The 17,136-nt window shown below is 58.5% G+C and overlaps 1 protein-coding gene and 1 non-coding gene across 3 annotated transcripts; both read right to left on the bottom strand.

The window, feature by feature from the left end:
- Positions 1–249: 249 nt before the first annotated feature.
- RPL10 (ribosomal protein L10) lies at positions 250–3,498 on the bottom strand. 2 transcript variants are annotated; one of them, XM_055375906.2, is made up of 7 exons: positions 3,317–3,498; positions 2,639–3,116; positions 1,785–1,843; positions 1,587–1,694; positions 1,240–1,378; positions 545–707; positions 250–465 (listed from the first exon to the last, which is right to left on the bottom strand). In XM_055375906.2, the coding sequence occupies exons 2-7, from the start codon at positions 2,659–2,661 to the stop codon at positions 313–315; spliced, it is 645 nt and encodes a 214-aa protein (XP_055231881.1). In that variant the 5' UTR covers positions 2,662–3,116; positions 3,317–3,498; the 3' UTR covers positions 250–312. The 2 variants fall into 2 exon arrangements, with proteins under 2 accessions (XP_055231881.1, XP_063559085.1); XM_063703015.1 differs by lacking the exons at positions 250–465; positions 3,317–3,498 and having other exon boundaries at positions 588–696; positions 2,639–2,809.
- LOC115932524 (small nucleolar RNA SNORA70) lies at positions 756–890 on the bottom strand. Its single transcript, XR_004068793.1, has one exon. It is a non-coding gene; the product is annotated as a small nucleolar RNA SNORA70 (small nucleolar RNA).
- Positions 3,499–17,136: the final 13,638 nt, after the last annotated feature.

Here is a 17,136-nt window from a genome sequence, read left to right as displayed (position 1 = left end):
GGCTTTGCTGCAGCTGTGCTTCATGAAAAGCACTTCAGTGTTTTCCAACCTACTGCCTAGGACCTGGGGAGGTCCAAGTCAAGCTCCAGAGTAGACAACTGACATAAGGCCACCAGTCCCAGCCCTTTGCAGGGTTTGCTGCCTCATTAGCAGGGCTGAGTTGTCAACCTGTTTCTGAAGTGAAAGGGCAATGACCCAAAGGTTCCCAGAGGAAGTTCCTTCCCCGTCAAGAATGTAGATACAAAGACATAGGTGGACAGGAGTAGAATTTATTGGTGAGTATTAAGAGGGGGGGCAGCACATTGGAAGCCCTCATGAGTGCAGGGCCCGCCACTTGTCCAGAGGGCCACGATTGGGGATGTACTTGACCCCACAGCCATCTGGGATGAGCCGCTTTTCAGCCACCATGTCTTCAAATTCATCAGCATTGAACTTGGTGAAGCCCCACTTCTTTGAGATGTGGATCTAGGGAGCAATGGAAAGAACTGAGTCAGGAGGCCTGGGACAAAGAAAGGTGGGAGAAGGGGGCTGGCGCACTACATACCTTCTGGCGGCCAGGAAACTTGAACTTGGCCCTGCGCAGGGCCTCAATCACATGCTCCTTGTTCTGCAGCTTGGTGCGGATGGACATGATAACTTGGCCAATGTGAACCCTGGCCACAGTGCCCTGGGGCTTTCCAAAGGCACCTCGCATGCCTGTTTGGAGCCTACATTGGGGTAGTGCAAGGTCAGAAACATGAACATCCACCGGAAAGGCCTGTCTCCAAGGTCCCTTAGAGCAACCCATACAACCAACAGGCTGCGTACACTACCAAGGAAGCTGCTGTGTGCAGCCATTGCACACTGGGTCCCCATGAAGAAAGGAACTCAGTCGGCTTAATTGGCTGCGGAGCATCCCAAGAACCACTGAAAAGGCGCCACTGGGCTCCTCCGCCAGCTTCAGCTACCTGCTGGCAAGATGGTTGTCATTCAGCTAAAAGCAAGAAGAGCTACTCCCATCACAAGTGTTTCCCCTAACCTGTGGGGAAGAGCTTGCTAAGACTTACTCATGCTTTGTTTGTATCCGCAACAGTCCACAGGAAGGGGTCCTGAGTGACCACTGAAAGTCACTTGCCAGCCTGGCTTTTCTAGTAGCCATAGTGGCTGAGTCACTGGGGCCACCTCTATGCTCTGATAAAATAATGCAAGCCTAATAATGTAGAGACTCCAACTGCCTTAAAAGGCCCAGACCAAGCTCACCTGTCAGCCCCAGCACAGGACAACATCTTGTTGATGCGGATGACGTGGAAAGGGTGGAGCCGCACCCGGATATGGAAGCCATCTTTGCCACAACTTTTTACCATGTACTTATTGGCACAAATTCGGGCAGCCTCCAGGGCTAGGTAGGGAGAAGAAAAGCAGCAAAGTGAGAGAAGATAATAGAGAAACATTCACCACGACTATCTCCAGCTCAGGGGAATTGTGTTGGCTGAGTTTTGTAAGGCTCATGTTTCATCAACTCCCAATTCCAGTGCAGTGTATGTGGGTGGGGTTGAGGGAGCACGGAGGAAGGACTGGGGGGTGACGAACAAAGAATCCTGCCTTACCTTCAGAGGACAGCTGCTCATATTCATCTGACACCATGTGGCCACAGAGCGGAAACTCATCCACTTTTGCCTTTTTCCGCCCCAGGTCAAAAATGCGAATCTTGGCATCTAAAAGGATTGGGTAAGTGTGCAGGGGGTGTCACAGACGGACGCTGAGTCAGCACAGCCAACCAGTGCAGGGGCTCTTCCACTACTTACCAGGGACACCTCGGCAGAAGCGAGACTTTGGGTACGGCTTGTTCTTACAATACCGGTAACTGCAGGGGAGTGAAAAAACACAGGTTAGGTGAGGTTCACAGAAAGCCCAACAGGCACTTTGCCCCTCAAGGAACAACCCAAACGAGGGACGGGAAAAGGGTGGGGAATGCACGTCCACTTCTAAACCGTTTCCATTCGGGGAAATAAACTACAAAGCAACAGTTGGCTGCTACAACACAGAACACCCAAGACTAGAAACACAACAGCCACCATCTTCCGTTACTTTGTCTTACGCTTCCTATAAACACTTTGCAACAAACTTTCCTAGTTAAAAATTCTCTCTTCAAGACATTGCGTACTACAAAATCGCCGCACTATCATTGCACAACTCAGGTCACCCAATTTAAGACTTTCGGGCACGTGGCACTAAATCCACCTCCGAGCCGAGTGGAAATGCGTCTGGCGCCCCCTGTAGGACACAGGAGGCGGCCGCACCCGTTTTTCCCGGACTGCCCTTCACGTCCGACAACGCACGCGGCACGTCGCCCGGAAATAAGACAGAGAACGCACACAAAGGCCCCAAGAGAGTATCGAGCGCCCGAAAATGCGGTGAGCTTGCAGGACACAGGCAAAGATACGAGGGAACCGTCGCTTCCACACCGACACGGGAACGAAGGAACAGACAGTAATATTGCAGACTGAAAAATAGCCGGGAAGTGTAAAACATAGGGTCAGTTCCCAAGACAGGGCCGCCGCACGGGGGAGGCTCCACCCCACAATTGTTGTCAGCGGCCATAGGCACTTCTTTCCCCGCCCGTTTCCCAGCAGTGAAAGTACACGGATTCAAGACTCACCAACGGGCGGGGCGGCGGCCCATGGCGACACCAGGATCTTCAGTGGCTGCAACGAAAAAGAGAGAGTCGGAACGGAAGACGAGAACAGACCTAAAAGGTGTGAGAACCAGCAACAGCACCGCAAGAGACGACAACTGCGCTTACTCACCACACCGAAGGGAAAGAGGCGCTCCTCCGCCTGCGCATGGCTTATATAGGCGGTCTGTCTGCGCGCGTAAGAACCATAGAGTCCTGGCGAAGACGGGTGGACGCTCTGTCAGACGTCATGACCATAGACGCAGCCGCTCTTGGCGCTTGCGCCCGGGCGTAGCCCAGCACATGCGCAGATCAGAGAGGTGACCGGGTACCAGGGCCGCGGGCGGCCAGCTGACGAATGGGGCTCCGCCACATGGTCGCGAGAAGCCCGCTTCCGGCTGGCCATCTTGGGCGTAGAACTCTTGCCCTAGGCTTTGCCGTTAACTGTGACAGACGTATATTTCTGAGAGTGGAAAAAAGGAAAGTACCCTAGGTGGGCCTCCCGGCGACCGCGAGAGTGTCCCTGAGCTTGCACGGGTCCCGCACACGCGCTCCGTGCCTCCTTCTAGGCTAGAGGCCCCGGCGGTGAAGCGCCATACAGGGACCTGGGCCCGCGTTCCTTTGTCAACCCGGGAGGCCGGAGGGGGAGACCCATTCCCCTACCGGAGAGGCTGGACCAGGCCTTGCTGGGAGCCATGCCCCGTATCCCCGTTTCCTGGAGACCCGGGTTCGCACATTGCCGCGGGGAAGAGGTCGAGGAGAAATCTCCATCGAGACTCATGGCCTGGGAAACCCCGGGGCATCTCTGGCCCCGCTCCGCCCACCCTGACCCACACCCTCCCGACAAGCTGCGTCTCGGGCGCCGCCTCCCGTGAGCCGCTCTCGCCTGGGCACCGCCCCACCTCGCCCTTCCCACTCCACTGTGCTCAGAGTCCCTCGGGGTGCGTCTGGGGGTCGTGGGGAAGCAGGGCCGCCCCCACCCGCCCACGGGGCAGCATCCGGGGAGAGGTGCGCAGAGCAGGCGGGCGTCCTGGGGGAAGTGGCATCTGGAGGTATCTGTCCACCATTCTGCAGGTGGGGCGCGGTGGGGTAACAAAGTCTTCCCGTCCTTTGACAGGAAGGACGGGAGGAAATCCTGCTCGAGCGCACCTGTTTTCCAGGATGATATGTCGCTTTTATAAATGGCTGCAGGTCCCTTTGGGAAAAGCTTGGGACGATTTCTGGGGTGCACTTGCAGCAATGGTGCAAGGTCCTTCCCAGGGGAACCTAGCCGCCCTTTCCATCATGGGACTCTGGATCCCGGCGGTGACTTAGGTCTGGAAACTGGGTTCGAGGCTGTAACACCACTGGGGCAGTACAAGTCAGGAATTGCGGCGGAGCGCGGTGGCTCACGCCTGTAATCTCAGCACTTTCAGGGGCGGAGGTGGGCGGATCACTTGAGCCCAGGAATTTGAGACCAGCCTGGACAACATGGCGAAAAACCGCTTCTACAAAAATTAAAACCTAAAAATTGGCTGGGCGCAGTGGCTCACGCCTGTAATCCCAGCACTTTGGGAGGCCGAGGCGGGCGGATCATGAGGTCAGCAGATCGAGACCAGCCTGGCCAACATGGTGAAACCCCGTCTCTACTAAAAATACAAAAATTAGCCGGGCATACTGGCGGGCGCCTGTAATCCCAGCTGCTCTGGAGGCTGAAGCAGGAGAATCGCTTGAACCCAGGAGGCGGAGGTTGCAGTGAGCCGAAACCACGCCATTGCACTCCAGCCTGGGCGACAGAGCGAGACTCCGTCTCAGAAAAAAAAAAAACAAAAAAAACCATATATATATATCTAAATATATATATATTTAGATATATATATATTTAGATATATATATCTATATATATATATATATCTAGATATATATATTTAAAAATTAGCCAGGCGTGGCGGCACACTCTAATCCCAGCTGAGGTGGGAGGATCGCTTGAGCTCAGGAGGCAGAGACTGCAGTGAGCTGAGATCACACCACTGTTCTCCAGCCTGGGCGACAGAGCAAGACTGTCTCAAAAAAATTCGTGTATGGCCAGGCACGGTGGCTCACGCCTGCAATCCCAGCGCTTTGGGAGGCCGAAGCGGGCGGATTACCTGAGGTCAGGAGTTCGAGGCCAACCTGGCCAACATGGTGAAACCCTGTCTACTAAACATACAAAAATAAGCCGGGTGTGGTGGCACACACCTGTAATTCTAGCTACTTGGGAGGCTGAGGCAGGAGAATTGCTTGAGCCCGGAAGACAGAGGTTGCAGTGAGCCGAGATCATGCCACTGCACTCCAGCCTGGTCTACAGAGAAACTATCTCAGAAAAAAAAAAAAAAAAAAAAAAAATCTGCCTACAAGGCGGGTGCAGTGGCTCACGCCTATAATCCCAGCACTTTGGGAGGCTGAGGTGGGTAGATCAATTGAGGTCAGGAGTTCGAGACCAGCCTGGCCAACATGGTGAAACCACGTCTACTAAAAATACAGAAATTAGCCGGGCATGGTGGAACGTGCCTGTAATCTCAGCTACCCGGGGGGCTGAGGCAGGAGAATCTGGCTTGAACCTGGGAGGTGGAGGTTTGAGTGAGCCAAGATCACACCACTGCACTCCAGCCTGGGACCACAGAGCAAGACTCTTCTGTCTCCGAAAAAAAAGAAAAAAGAAATTGCACCTACAGTCTCCTCACTCTCTAGTGGGCGTTAAAATGAACTTTCTGTAGCCAGTTTGGGCAGACGGAGGATACAGCCTAATCCTGGGTGCCCTAGAAGGTCGTGCAGGCTGTTCTCTGCACAAGGACACCTTCCTGGGGAGCGAGAGGGCTGAAATCCCTCCCATGTCCTCGCCTCCAGCCGAGTACCTGCCCCAGAGCAGAGTGCCTCTTGCTGATCCGCACATAAGCCTGCAGGGGTGGGTGGGGGCCCTGGAGCCCAGACAGGCACCAAGGAATCTTGCAGCCCTACAAGGTGAGGACGGGGGAACTGTCGGAGTTCCACCTGTTGGCTCCTCTCCCTCCTGACCTTCCCACGGGAATCCTTCCAACCGTTGGCTCAAAGAAATTGAAGTGGGTTTCTCCATTGCTACCCTCGCCATCTAGGACTCCACTGTCCTTTTTTTTTTTCTGAGATGGAGTTTCGCTCTTATTGCCCAGGCTGGAGTGCAATGGCGCGATCTTGGCCCACCGCAACCTCTGCCTCCCGAGTTCGAGCGATTCTCCTGCCTCAGCCTCCCGAGTAGCTGGGATCACAGGCATGTGCCACCATGCCTGGCTTATTTTGTATTTTTAGTAGAGACAGGGTTTCTCCGTGTGGTCAGGCTGGTCTCAAACTCCTGACCTCAGGTGATCTGCCCGCCTCAGCCTCCCAATGTGCTGGAATTACAGGTGTGAGCCACCATGCCCGGCTTTTTTTTTTTTTTTTAATTGAGACAGGGTCCTGCTCCGTTACCCAGACTGGAATGCAGTGGCACGATCAACACTCACTGCAGCCTCGAACTCCTGGGCTCCAGAGATGCTCCTGCCTCAGCCTCCCAATCAGCTGGGACTACAGGCACACGCCACCATGCCTGGATAATTTTTTTTTTTTTCTTTTGTAGAGATGGGGCCTTGTTAGGTTGCCCAGACTGGTCTTGAACTGCTGGAGCCAAGTGATCCTCCTGCCCTAACCCTAACCCAAAGTGCTGGGATTACAGGCAGGAGCCAACGTGCCTGGCCAGACTCCATGGTCTCTTACCTGGACCAGGGCGATGGCCCCACCCAGGCCCTCAGAACTGTGGGATGAGGTGTTTGCTTCTGGCTCACCCACGAGAAAGAAACTCCCGGAAGGAAGGGACCGTGTCTGGAGCGCTCCAACTCCAGGCCCCAGACTGCAGGTATCCCTTGCCAACAGAGCTGAGGCCAGCAGGGGAAACCATTCCTGCCGCCTGGACTAAGAATGAGATCCTCTTGAAAAAAACAATGCTGAGAAGTGGGCTCTTCCCATCACGCCACCAGAGTCCCAGGAAGCCAGGGATGTGGGTGTCTAATGGTCCGGGACAAGATGATGGGAAACTTCACATGGAGAAGAAAATGCCCAAGAATGACTGAAACTGTCTGCAAGGTCCTGCTAAGGGAGCTGGCAGGTGCACCAGGTATGGCGAGATGCAAAGCAAGGAGCCCACTGCATTGTTCCCTGGAAGGACAAGTGCAGAGGAGACCACAGATGCCTGCGCATTTAGCGGGAGTACGGCAGTGCCATCATGGGGGAAAGGCTGTGTGTGACAAATGGTATGGAGGAGACTGACTGTCCCTTAGAAAATGGGAAAGGAGCCAGGCGCGGTGGCTCACGCCTGTCATCCCAGCACTTTGGGAGGCCGAGGCGGGGGGATTACTTGAGGTCAGGAGTTCAAGACCAGCCTGGCCAACATGGTGAAACCCCGTCTCTACTAAAAATGCAAAAACTAGCTGGGCGTGGTGGCTCACGCCTGTAATCCCAGCTACTCGGTAGGCTGAGGTGGGAGAATTGCTTAAACCCAGGAGGTGAATGTTGCAGTGAGCCAAGATTGTGCCACTGCACTCCAGCCTGGGTGACAGAGTGAGACTCTTTCTTTAACAAAACAAACAAACAAAAAAAAGGCCAGGCACGGTGGCTCACACCTGTCATCCCAGCACTTTGGGAGGCCGAGGCCGGCGGATCAGGAGGTCAGGAGATCGAAACCATCCTGGCTACCACGGTGAAACCCTGTCTCTACTAAAAAAATACAAAAAATTAACCGGGCGTGGTGGCAGGCGCCCGTAGTCCCAGCTACTCGGGAGGCTGAGGCAGGAGAATAGCATGAACCCGGGAGGCAGAGCTTGCAGTGAGCCGAGATTCGCGCCACTGCACTCCAGCCTGGGTGACAGAGCGAGACTCCGTCTCAAAAAGAAAATAAAAATAAAAGAAAATGGGAAAGGAGCCAGGCATGGTGGCTCGCCTGTTATCCCAGCACTTTGGGAGGCCGAGGCGGGGGGATCACTTGAGGTCAGGAGTTCAGGACCAGCCTGGCCAACACGGTGAAACCCCGTCTCCACTAAAAATACAAAAATTAGCCGGGCGTGGTGGCGTGCGCCTTTAGTCCCAGCTACTTGGTAGGCTGAGGTGGGAGAATTGCTTATACCCAGGAGGTGAATGTTGCAGTGAGCCGAGATCGCGCCACTGCACTCCAGCCTGGGTGACAGAGTGAGACTCTTTCAAAAAAAAAAAAAAAAAGAACAGAACAAACATAAGAAAATGAAGCATCAATGTTCTTGAACCCAGCAATCCTACCCCTTGATACCTCAGCAAGAGCAATTCTCCCTTCTCGCTAAGGCCACATTCCGTGCCATGGCCTTGGTGGCATGGTTTGTGGCACACCAGGAGCTGAAGCCCTGGGGTTGCATCACTCAGGGTGGGAATGATCAAATGTGTTGCATCCAAGTTCTGAAATCCTCTGCAGGAGCACAGGAGTCAACTGTATGTCTCCAGGGCCACAGACAAAGAGCTGAGAAACCCTGTTGAATGATGGAAGCAGTCAGCAGAATAGGAATGCAGCACAGGGACAGTTACGGTGGGCAAAACCATACACACAAAAAATCCACAGGTGCGGGGCGGTGGCTCACACCTGTCATCCAAGCACTTTGGGAGGCTGAGACGGGCAGATCGCTTGAAGCCAGGAATAGGAGACCAGCCTGGGCAACAGGGTGAGACCTCATCTCTACAAAAAAATAAAATTAGCTGGCGTGGTGGCACATGCCTGTAGTCCTAGTTACTCCAGAAGCTGAGGTGGGAGGATCACTTGAGTCTGGGACATCAAGGCTGCCGTGAGCTATGATCACACCACTGCACTCCAGCCTGGGTGACAAAGCGAGGCCCTGTCTCAGAAAACTAAAATACAATTGAACAAACACATTCCAAATGACACCACATTTTAAATGACCCCTTTGGGAGGGAGGGGAACAGGACTAGGAAACAGGGAAGAAGGAAAAAGCGAAAAGCTACAGTTCTCCCATCTAATTTTCAGCTACCTAAAAAGCTGTTAGCCCAAAAGGTGCTGGTGAGGCTGTGGGTAAACACTGAGGGTACAATGTGAGGGACGGACAGTATCAAAGGTAGGGTCTTCTGGGGAGGCAATTCCCTAGTGTCTCTTACAATTTTAAATGCAGGCCACACAAGGTGGGACACATCTGTAAAACCAGCACTTTGAGAGGCCAAGGAGGGAGGACTTGAGCCCAGGGGTTCAAGACCAGCCTGGGCAACACAGTGAGACCCTGTCTGTACAAAAAGAAGTTTTCTAAAAAAGCCAGGGATGGTGGCACACACTTGTGGTCCCAGCAGCTCAGGAGGCTGAAATAGGAAGATCACTTGAGCCCAGGAGGTTGAGGCGGTGGTGAGCTGTGATCGAGCCACTCCACTCCAGCCTGAGCGACAGACTGAGATCCTGTCTCAAAAAAAAAAAAAAAAAAAAAAATTTTTTTTAATGTACATATATCTCGACCCAGCAATTCCACTTACAGGTAATTATTCTAGAGAGAGATGGATGCACGTTCAAGGCTGTGTTCATAGTAAATGCAAGGTAGAAATAATAATGCTTTAAAAGTACATCAAATGGAAGCCCGGTGCAGTGGCACATGCCTGTAATCCCAGCTACTCGGGAGGCTGAGGCAGGAGAATCACTTGAGCCCAGGAGGTGGAGGTTGCGGTGAGCTGAGATCTTTTGTTTTTGAGACGGAGTCTCACTGTGTCACCCAGGCTGGAGTGCAGTGGTGCGATCTCGGCTTGCTGCAACCTTCACCTCCCGGGTTCAAGCGATTCTTCTGCCTCAGCCTCCCGAGTAGCTGGGACTACAGGCACAGGCCACCACGCCCAGCTAATTTTTGTATTTTTAGTAGAAACGAGGTTTCACCATATTAGCCAGGCTGGTCTCGAACTCCTGACCTCGTGATCCACGCGCCTCAGCCTCCCAAAGTGCTGGGATTACAGGCGTGAGCCACCGCGCCCGGCCGCATAATGGGTCTTAACTTGGTTAACTATGTGGGTGATCGCACAGAAAAATAGTATAAATAACTTTATGCTTTTTTATACATGGGATAACTTGCTTCAAGTTGTTTCAAAAACTTTTTTTTTTTTTTTGAGACAGAATCTTGCTCTATCACCCAGGCTGGAGTGCCGTGGTGCGATCTCGGCTCAGTGCAACCTCTGCCTCCTGGGTTCAAGCGATTCTCCTGCCTCAGCCTCCTGAGTACTTGGGATTATAGGCGAGGGCGCCACCACACCCGGCTAATTTTGTATTTTTATTAGAGACAGAGTTTCACTATGTTGGTCAGGCTGGTCTCAAAACTCCTGACCTCAAACGATCCACCCGCCTCGGCCTCCCAAAGTGCTGGGATCAAGGCGTGAGCTACCGCGCCCGGCCTCAAACACCTCTCAATGATTCGCTTGAGTATGTATGTGTAAAGTGATGCACGGGCCACCCTGAAGACCTTGGTGGTTTCTATTGAAACTACACATCAAGCCGGGCGCGGCGGCCGGTGCCCGGTGCCCAGAATCCCAGCACTTTGTGAGGCTGGGGTGGATCACCTGAGCCCAGGAATCCCAGACCAACCTGGGCGAAAAAGCGAGACCCCATCTCTACAAAAAGTAAAAAAATTAGCCGGACATGGTGGTGGCGTGCGCCTGTAGTCCCAGCTACACGGAAGGCTGAGGCTGGAGGTTGAAGCCCTCGCTGGGGTGGAGAGGTCAAGGCTGTAGTGAGCCCTCATCGCGCCACTGCACTCCAGACTGGGCGCAGAGTGAGACCCTGACTCAAAAAGAAAGAAAAGGAAAGAAAGAAGGAAAGAAAGGAAGAAAGAAAGAGAATTACAAATAAAGCTACACATCCACTTCTACACTTCTGCGTGGACTCGAGCGTTCAAGATGGGCGTGGCAACCCGATGACAAGAAACCCTACACGTGCGTGCTCCCAGCAGGCTCCTCCGTGAGGGCCACCAGCCACGGGAAACCACGACCTTGTCCCTCACCAGCAAAAGCTCAGCCTGCGGCTCCGCGAGCGTGGACCGTTCCGTGGCCATGAGCGGGAAGAACCACGGGCCCCCGCCAATGGCTGGGATGGATCTCGCGGGCGGGAGGCGGAGGGTACTCGGCCCACCCCAGCGGAGGACACCGCGTGGGTCCGCTGAGATAACGCTCCGCGGTGATGGACTCCATGACTCCCGGAGCAGAGCCCTGGCTGCGCTGCACCGCGGGAGGGAGGGGCTGCGTCTACTGCGGGGCCGCGAGAGGGAGGGGCCGGGGCCGGGGCGGGACAGGAACCCGCGCAAGCGCGGAAATGCCCACGGCCGCGCCCTCCCGCGCGCACCGCGGCGACACCCGGGCCGCCCTCGGAAGGCACGGACGTCGCGCCGCGCTCCCGGGGCGCTTCACTTGCGCCCACGGCCGACGCCCCGGCAGCGGCGGGCAGGTGCCACGACCTCTGGACGTTTCTCGCCCCTTCTCGGGAATGGAACGCTTAGAGAAGCGCAGGTCCACACCCAAAACACAAGGCGGCACTGTTGCGTGTGCACCGGCGACTCTGCGGCCAGCGCCCTGGGTCTCGCCCCGGGAACGCCTAGGAGCCTGAGAGCGCCGCGCCACACCCGGCAGGGCCCCAGCGGCGCGCACGCGACGGGGTGTCGTCCACTGGGCAGCAGGAGCGTCAGTCAAGGGCGAGGGGCGGGAATCCCGTGCAATCTGAGCATGGTCATTGGCGAGGACAGGCGAAGAGGAGGACGGATAGGCGGGGCTGGGCGGGGCTTCCCGTGGGCGCCTGGAGCTTACGAGGAGCGACCGAAGCGGAGGCGGGGAGCGAGGCAGCTGTGAGCCCCGGCGGGCGGAGACTAGGGCTGTCCCTCCACGCCCCGCCCCCGCCTCGGCACCGCCTTCCGCGCCTGCGAGTCCTGGGCCGGCCCTGCCGGGCATGCGCCGAGTCCCCTTCCTTTGCAGACCGGTGGTCGCTGTCCTCCCCCGGGGACGAGGCGGACAGGCGTCCCCTGAGATCAGGGCCCGGGAAGCCCCGTGAGCCGCTCTCGCCTCGGCGCCGTCGAGGGGCCGCCCCGCCCTTCCCACTCCACTATGCTGCGAAAGTGCCTCGGGGCGCGTCTGGGGGGTCGTGGGGAAGCAGGGCCGCGCCCACCCGGCAGCGTCCAGGGAGAGGTGGGCAGAGCGGGGCGGGCGGCGGTCCTGGGGGAAGTGGCGTCTGGAGGTGTCTGTGCACCATTCCGCGGTGGCGCGCGGTGGGGTAACAAAGTCTTCCCCGTCCCTTGACAGCGGTGGCCGCCGGGGAGGGAATCCTGCTCTGCTGCGGGCGGTCGTGGGCTGGGGCGCTTCCTGGCCTGACTGTCTCCTGGGGGAGGTAGGAAAGGCGAGCCCCGCAGAGAAGGCGGTGGCTTCCCTCGACGTGGGTGCCAACAGGAGCCATCCCTCCAGCCGGTCTTCCCGCGGGTGGGTGCCTGGGAACACCCGCAGGGCTGGTTCCAGCACCCCTGGGACCGCTGGGTCCAGCCCAGTGTTTCCGGGGAAGCCCCGCCTTACCCGCCAACCTTCCCGCACCGGGAGGGTTCCCAGCTGCTGGTGATGCTGCTCAGGCGACTCCCCGCAGCGCCACCACCCACCCCCCGGGAGCCGGCCGCTGGGTTTGGCCCGTCCGCCCTGGTTCCTCTTTGCTGGGCTCCGAGGCCCGGCGGGACTTCTCCGCGGCGGCTCTGGCGACCCAGCATCTCTTTGCCCTGGGGTCAGACGGGCTCCCAAGGAATTGCATCCCGGTGGAGAAGACGCTTCCTTCCCTCTCCCTTCCTCTCCTCCGCCCCCTTTTGCTCTCTTGTCCTTGCACTTTGCCTTGTCCGTGTGTCCGGCTCTGTGTGTGTGTGACTGACGCGAGCCCTTAGTCACCTCTTGCTACTATTTTCTCCCCTTGTTATCACTTGTCTCTTGACTGTGTGGTTTGCGGGTTGTGCTTGGTCACAGAGGGGATTTTAGTTTTCGTGTCATCAGAATCTCCAGGCTTTCCTGATGGTTTCTGGGGGTTCTTGTCGGTTTGTTTCCTTCTGGCTCACGCCGTGTCTTGCTCCCTGGACGCTGGGCACCAGTTCCGACTACTGGGTAACAGACGACTTCACGTTTCGGTCCTTCCCCACCTAGCACTCGTGTCACCCCCCCAGCACTCGTGTCACCCCCCCAGGGTTCTGAGGGACAGGCTCTGGGAGGGCTCTCGGGGAGCCAGGACTGTGGCTCAGGGTCCCTCTCAGGCTGCGGTCAGGTGTCCACTGGGGCCCAGCCATCCTATCTGACTGGGTGGGGAGCCCTCGTGATGACTCTCCCTCTGGAGGCTGTGGCAGGAGGCCTCAGTTCCTCCCCACCGGGCCTCCTCCCCAGGGCTGCTCGGCTTCCCCCGGACCTGCAATCCAGTCGAACCAGCAGGAGAGGGCGCCCCAGACCCGGCCACAGTCTCTTCATGGCCCGGGCTCCTAAGTGACTCGCCTCGCCTCCGCTGTGGTTTTTATTGGTCTCACAGGTCCACCCTGGCACGTGCTGGAGAGGGCGCCACGCTCAGGGTGGAGGCTGTTCCTGAGTGCTGCGAGTCAGAAGCACCCTTGCACGTGTGGACCTGCGTCGGCTGCTGGAGATCCCGAGCGGGCCGCCTCAGGAACATGTCCTTGGTGTCAGCGGGAGCAGCAGGCCACCTCCTGGGGCCGACACTGGCCGGGGCCTGCATTTCTGAGGGCGGGGCGTGCTTTGACATCCTGAAAGGGTTGCAAAACCCATCACAGAGAACCCCAAGAAGGGAGACTCTGCCACCGAGACCCCGTGTGCCCAGCAGGGCCTGCGCCGTGTGCTCTCTGGCTCTTCATGGAAGCCTTTCCCAGCCCTGGTCGGGGAGCCCCGGTCCAACATCCCCAGGAGCCGGTGGGAAGCCCCTTCTGGTCTGCATGGCATGAGTGCCCCACGCCAGCCTGGGTGGCAGGATGTGCCCCCCACCTCCAATGCCCCCCTCCCAGGGGCTCATTCCTGCCCCTGTCCCCTCTCTGCCCCAGGTGGGGCGACCTCTCTCTGCAGACAGGGGAGGCCTCTCCTCCCCGCATGCAGCCCTGAAGGGGAGGGGCCGGGGCAGGGAGGGGGTGTGCCGCGTCGTCGTGGTGAAGGCAGAGCAGCTCCTTTTTTCCGTGATGTGTCAGGTTGCCGGATACTGGGCTCCGGTCCCTGGCCTGGAGGGTGGGATGTGGAGGGCCAGGTGGGTCCTGGAAGGAGCTTTCCACTGGGGCCCCAGGAGGACCTTGGCGTCTCGTTTCCCTGGAGATGTGCCCCATCCTTCCCACTGGGACTGGCAAGTGACTTGCTGATGACGCTCTCCGTGGCTCTGAGTTTGTCACAGAGGTTCCGTGGGCGGTGAGTGCTTTTCCTGTTGGCCCGCGCCGCCTCTGGGCAATGCGGGGGCCCTTGGTGACAGCTCCTGGCCCCTTCCAAAGCCGCCTGGCCCTTCTTGAACCCGACGAGAGCAGGTTGCCGGGCCTTCCCTGAGGAATGTGTTCCTGGCAGGTGGGGACAGCCCCTCCGCCAGGGTGTCGGATACAGGGTCCTGGGGTGCTTCAGGACACGGTCAGGCCCACCGACCCCCCACACTCCTGGGCCACCTGCCTGCTGGCTGTCCTCTGTGACCCTCTCTCCCCTGAGCCGAGGTGCCGGCCCGGTCCCGCGGGAAGAACAGCGAGGAGGGCCGGCTCTCCCTGCTATGGGGGCCTCGGGGGCCTGGACGGGGACTGTGTCCTCCCTCCCCGGGCTGCCCGGCGCCCTCGCTGAGGGAGTGCTCTCCTAGCGGCCTGTTCGGCAGATGGGCACAGTCACGACAGCAGCCAGACCCTGTCCCGGCCCATGCACCCACCTGGACGGATCGGCGGCCTCCTGGACTTACTGGCTCCATTGAGGGTCCCAAAGGAGCTGCCCCAGAGCACCCTAGGGGTGTCCGGACTCCTCGGCCCGCAGCAGCTACCAGCAGCCCAGGCAGGACCCAGGGGCTTCCGGGCACAGAGGCGCCGCTCCCTGGCTCGTGAGCTCAGGGCCTCTCCAGCCGTCCCCTGTTGGGGGCCTCCATTCCTGCTCTGGATCAAGGTCCTGCCCCTAGGGAGAGCTGGTGCCTTCGGGGGAGCGGGCCCTGGTTGCAGTTGGAGTGTGGGTCCAGGGATGGTGTTCTGCTTGGCTGCCGCCCTGCCTCCTGGGGGCCTCCCCAGGTCCCCGGCTGCTGTCAGCTGGGGCTGAGGGGTCCTGTGGCCTAGGGGGCATCCTGGTTCGGGAGTGCCCTGCCCTGGACACCGTGTCCAGGAAGGATACATGCTCACCCTTTGTTGGGGGCCAGGCACAGGGTGAGGGGGCACTCGGCCCCACCACCCGTGTCTCTGGGAACCCTGGCTGGGTACGGCCCCTCTTCCGAGAGATCCTGCCCAGGACTGGTGCCGCCTGCCTCCGGCCTGCCCCCCACACAGTTGGGGACCCTGGCGGGGCACCTCCTGCCAGCCACCTGCTGCTGTCCTAGCCTCAGCCGGGCCCTGCAAGCTGTCCGTGTGCCTGGGACACCCGGTCCCTCTGCAAATGTTTGCAAACACCCCTGCCCCCACAGGCATGTCTGGGGGCCTCTCTGGGCCTTTGTGTGCCGAGTTGGGCGTGGGTGGCGGCGGGGGTCTTTCCATAGTCACCTACTTCCTGTCCTCCTCGGCCCCAGGTCCAGCGGTGCCCTGTCTGCTCGGTTTCCAGCCTGAGCCCTTTCCTGAGCTGGCCGGGTCCCCTAAGCTTCTGCAGCAGGTTCCCAGGTCCACCCCGAGGGACTCCTGGCCAGTGTTCCCAACAGTGTCTGAGTGCTGGCCTCAGTCCCTGGCCATAGATTTTGGGGAACCCCGCTCTGAGGGGCCGTTGCTTCCCTTTCCTCTCCAGGTCCCCTCCCAGTTTCCTCGGAGAGCGGGGATGGGGCTGTTGGGAGGCGGAAGGGAGGGTTGGGGTGCAGAGGCGTGGCTTGGGGGAGGGAAGGTCAACTGGGCTACCGCCCCTCCCTGCCCTCCCTGGACTCGGTCCAGACACAACCTGCGGGTTGGAGGCCTGTGCACCCTTTATCTCCTCCTAGTAGCCTGGCGGGTCCTCCTGGGTCTTCCTCAGTGTGTCTGGGTCCCCAGGCCATAGGCCCCCGGCAGGGTGGGTGCCCGTGCTCTGCTCTTGTTTTTGCTCCTACTTGCCCGCCCTTCCCGGGGAGGCCCCTGGCCAGGACGGTGCCAGTCTCTTTCCCTGCTGCCTGCCTGCCTGCCTGGGTGGCCTCCAGCTCACCACCCTGTGAGGCCTGTGGCCTCCCGCCAGGGCTGTCCTCAGGGGCCTGGATCCCCCTAGTTTATCTTCTGCCCTTGCCGCCCCACATGTGTCCCTGCAGCCTGGGGACGATCGGCAGGTTTGGGGGACCGGTGCCCTTGGTTCACCTAGCCCAGCCGTAGGGCGGTGGCCCTGCCAGGCATGGGGCTTGAGAGAGGATGTGATGGAGCAGGCACAGGGAGGGGGCAGGAGACTCTGGGTGACTCGGGACAGGAGGGAGTGCCCCAGAGGTTCAGAGTCCTGGGCACACAGTGGGCTGAGCGGACAAGTCGCAGCCTCAGGGGGACCTCCCGTCCTCCCAACTGGCACTGCATCTTTCTGGGCCTGGCTCTGCTGCCTCACACCCACGTTCAGCTGGTGGCTTTTAGAGGCTTCCAGAGTGTGCTTGGCCCCTTTGCCTCTATGCCATTGGGCCCAGGGGGAGCAGTAGAGTGGCTGCGGCTGGGGGTGGGACTTCCCCTTTCTGTGTCTTGCTTGCCCCGTGTCTCCCAGTGAGTGGCCACCCTGAGCCTGGGGCCAGCAGCCCAGCCCCAGTGAGAAATAAAAGTAGCCATCCTGCCTCAACTGCCGCTGCCTTTTCTACTTTGCTCTCTCAACAGGGGTCAAGGAGGGTACGCGTGGTGTTGAGGTCTCAGAAGGTCTGGGTTTGATGTGTGCCATGGCTGCAGGCTACGGCCTGGTCGTGTCAGACGCTGTGGAGCTGAGGGAGGATGTGGCGAGGGAGCTGAGGGAGGATGTGGCGAGAAAGCTGAGCGTTACCCCTGAGAGCCTTGCTTCCTGGCCCTTGTCTGCAGATGTCTGAGGTGGTGGTGTCCTTGTCAGGGGTTTGATTGAGGGCCAAAGCCTTTGGCCCAGGGAGCAGGCAGCTTTGCGTGCTGCAGTTGGGATGTCCCAATAGCATGCAGGCAGCACCAGGAGCCAGGACAACTTGGGATGTTGTGTGTTTGGGGGCAGTCTTTACAGTGGGAGACGCATAGGTTGGTGTGGGAATCCACGGCAGGGGTACCAATGAGGGGATATTCAGCAGGGGGCCCAGGGTACCTGGGATTGGCACCTTGAATGCATCCACCTCCTGCCACCTGTTAACTAAAGGGCCCTGA

Source organism: Gorilla gorilla, chromosome X (genome assembly GCF_029281585.2).
Source record: "Gorilla gorilla gorilla isolate KB3781 chromosome X, NHGRI_mGorGor1-v2.1_pri, whole genome shotgun sequence".
Taxonomy (NCBI): Eukaryota; Metazoa; Chordata; class Mammalia; order Primates; family Hominidae; genus Gorilla; species Gorilla gorilla.
Note: the sequence above shows the minus strand (reverse complement) of the source record. Positions and strands in the feature narration are given on the sequence as shown.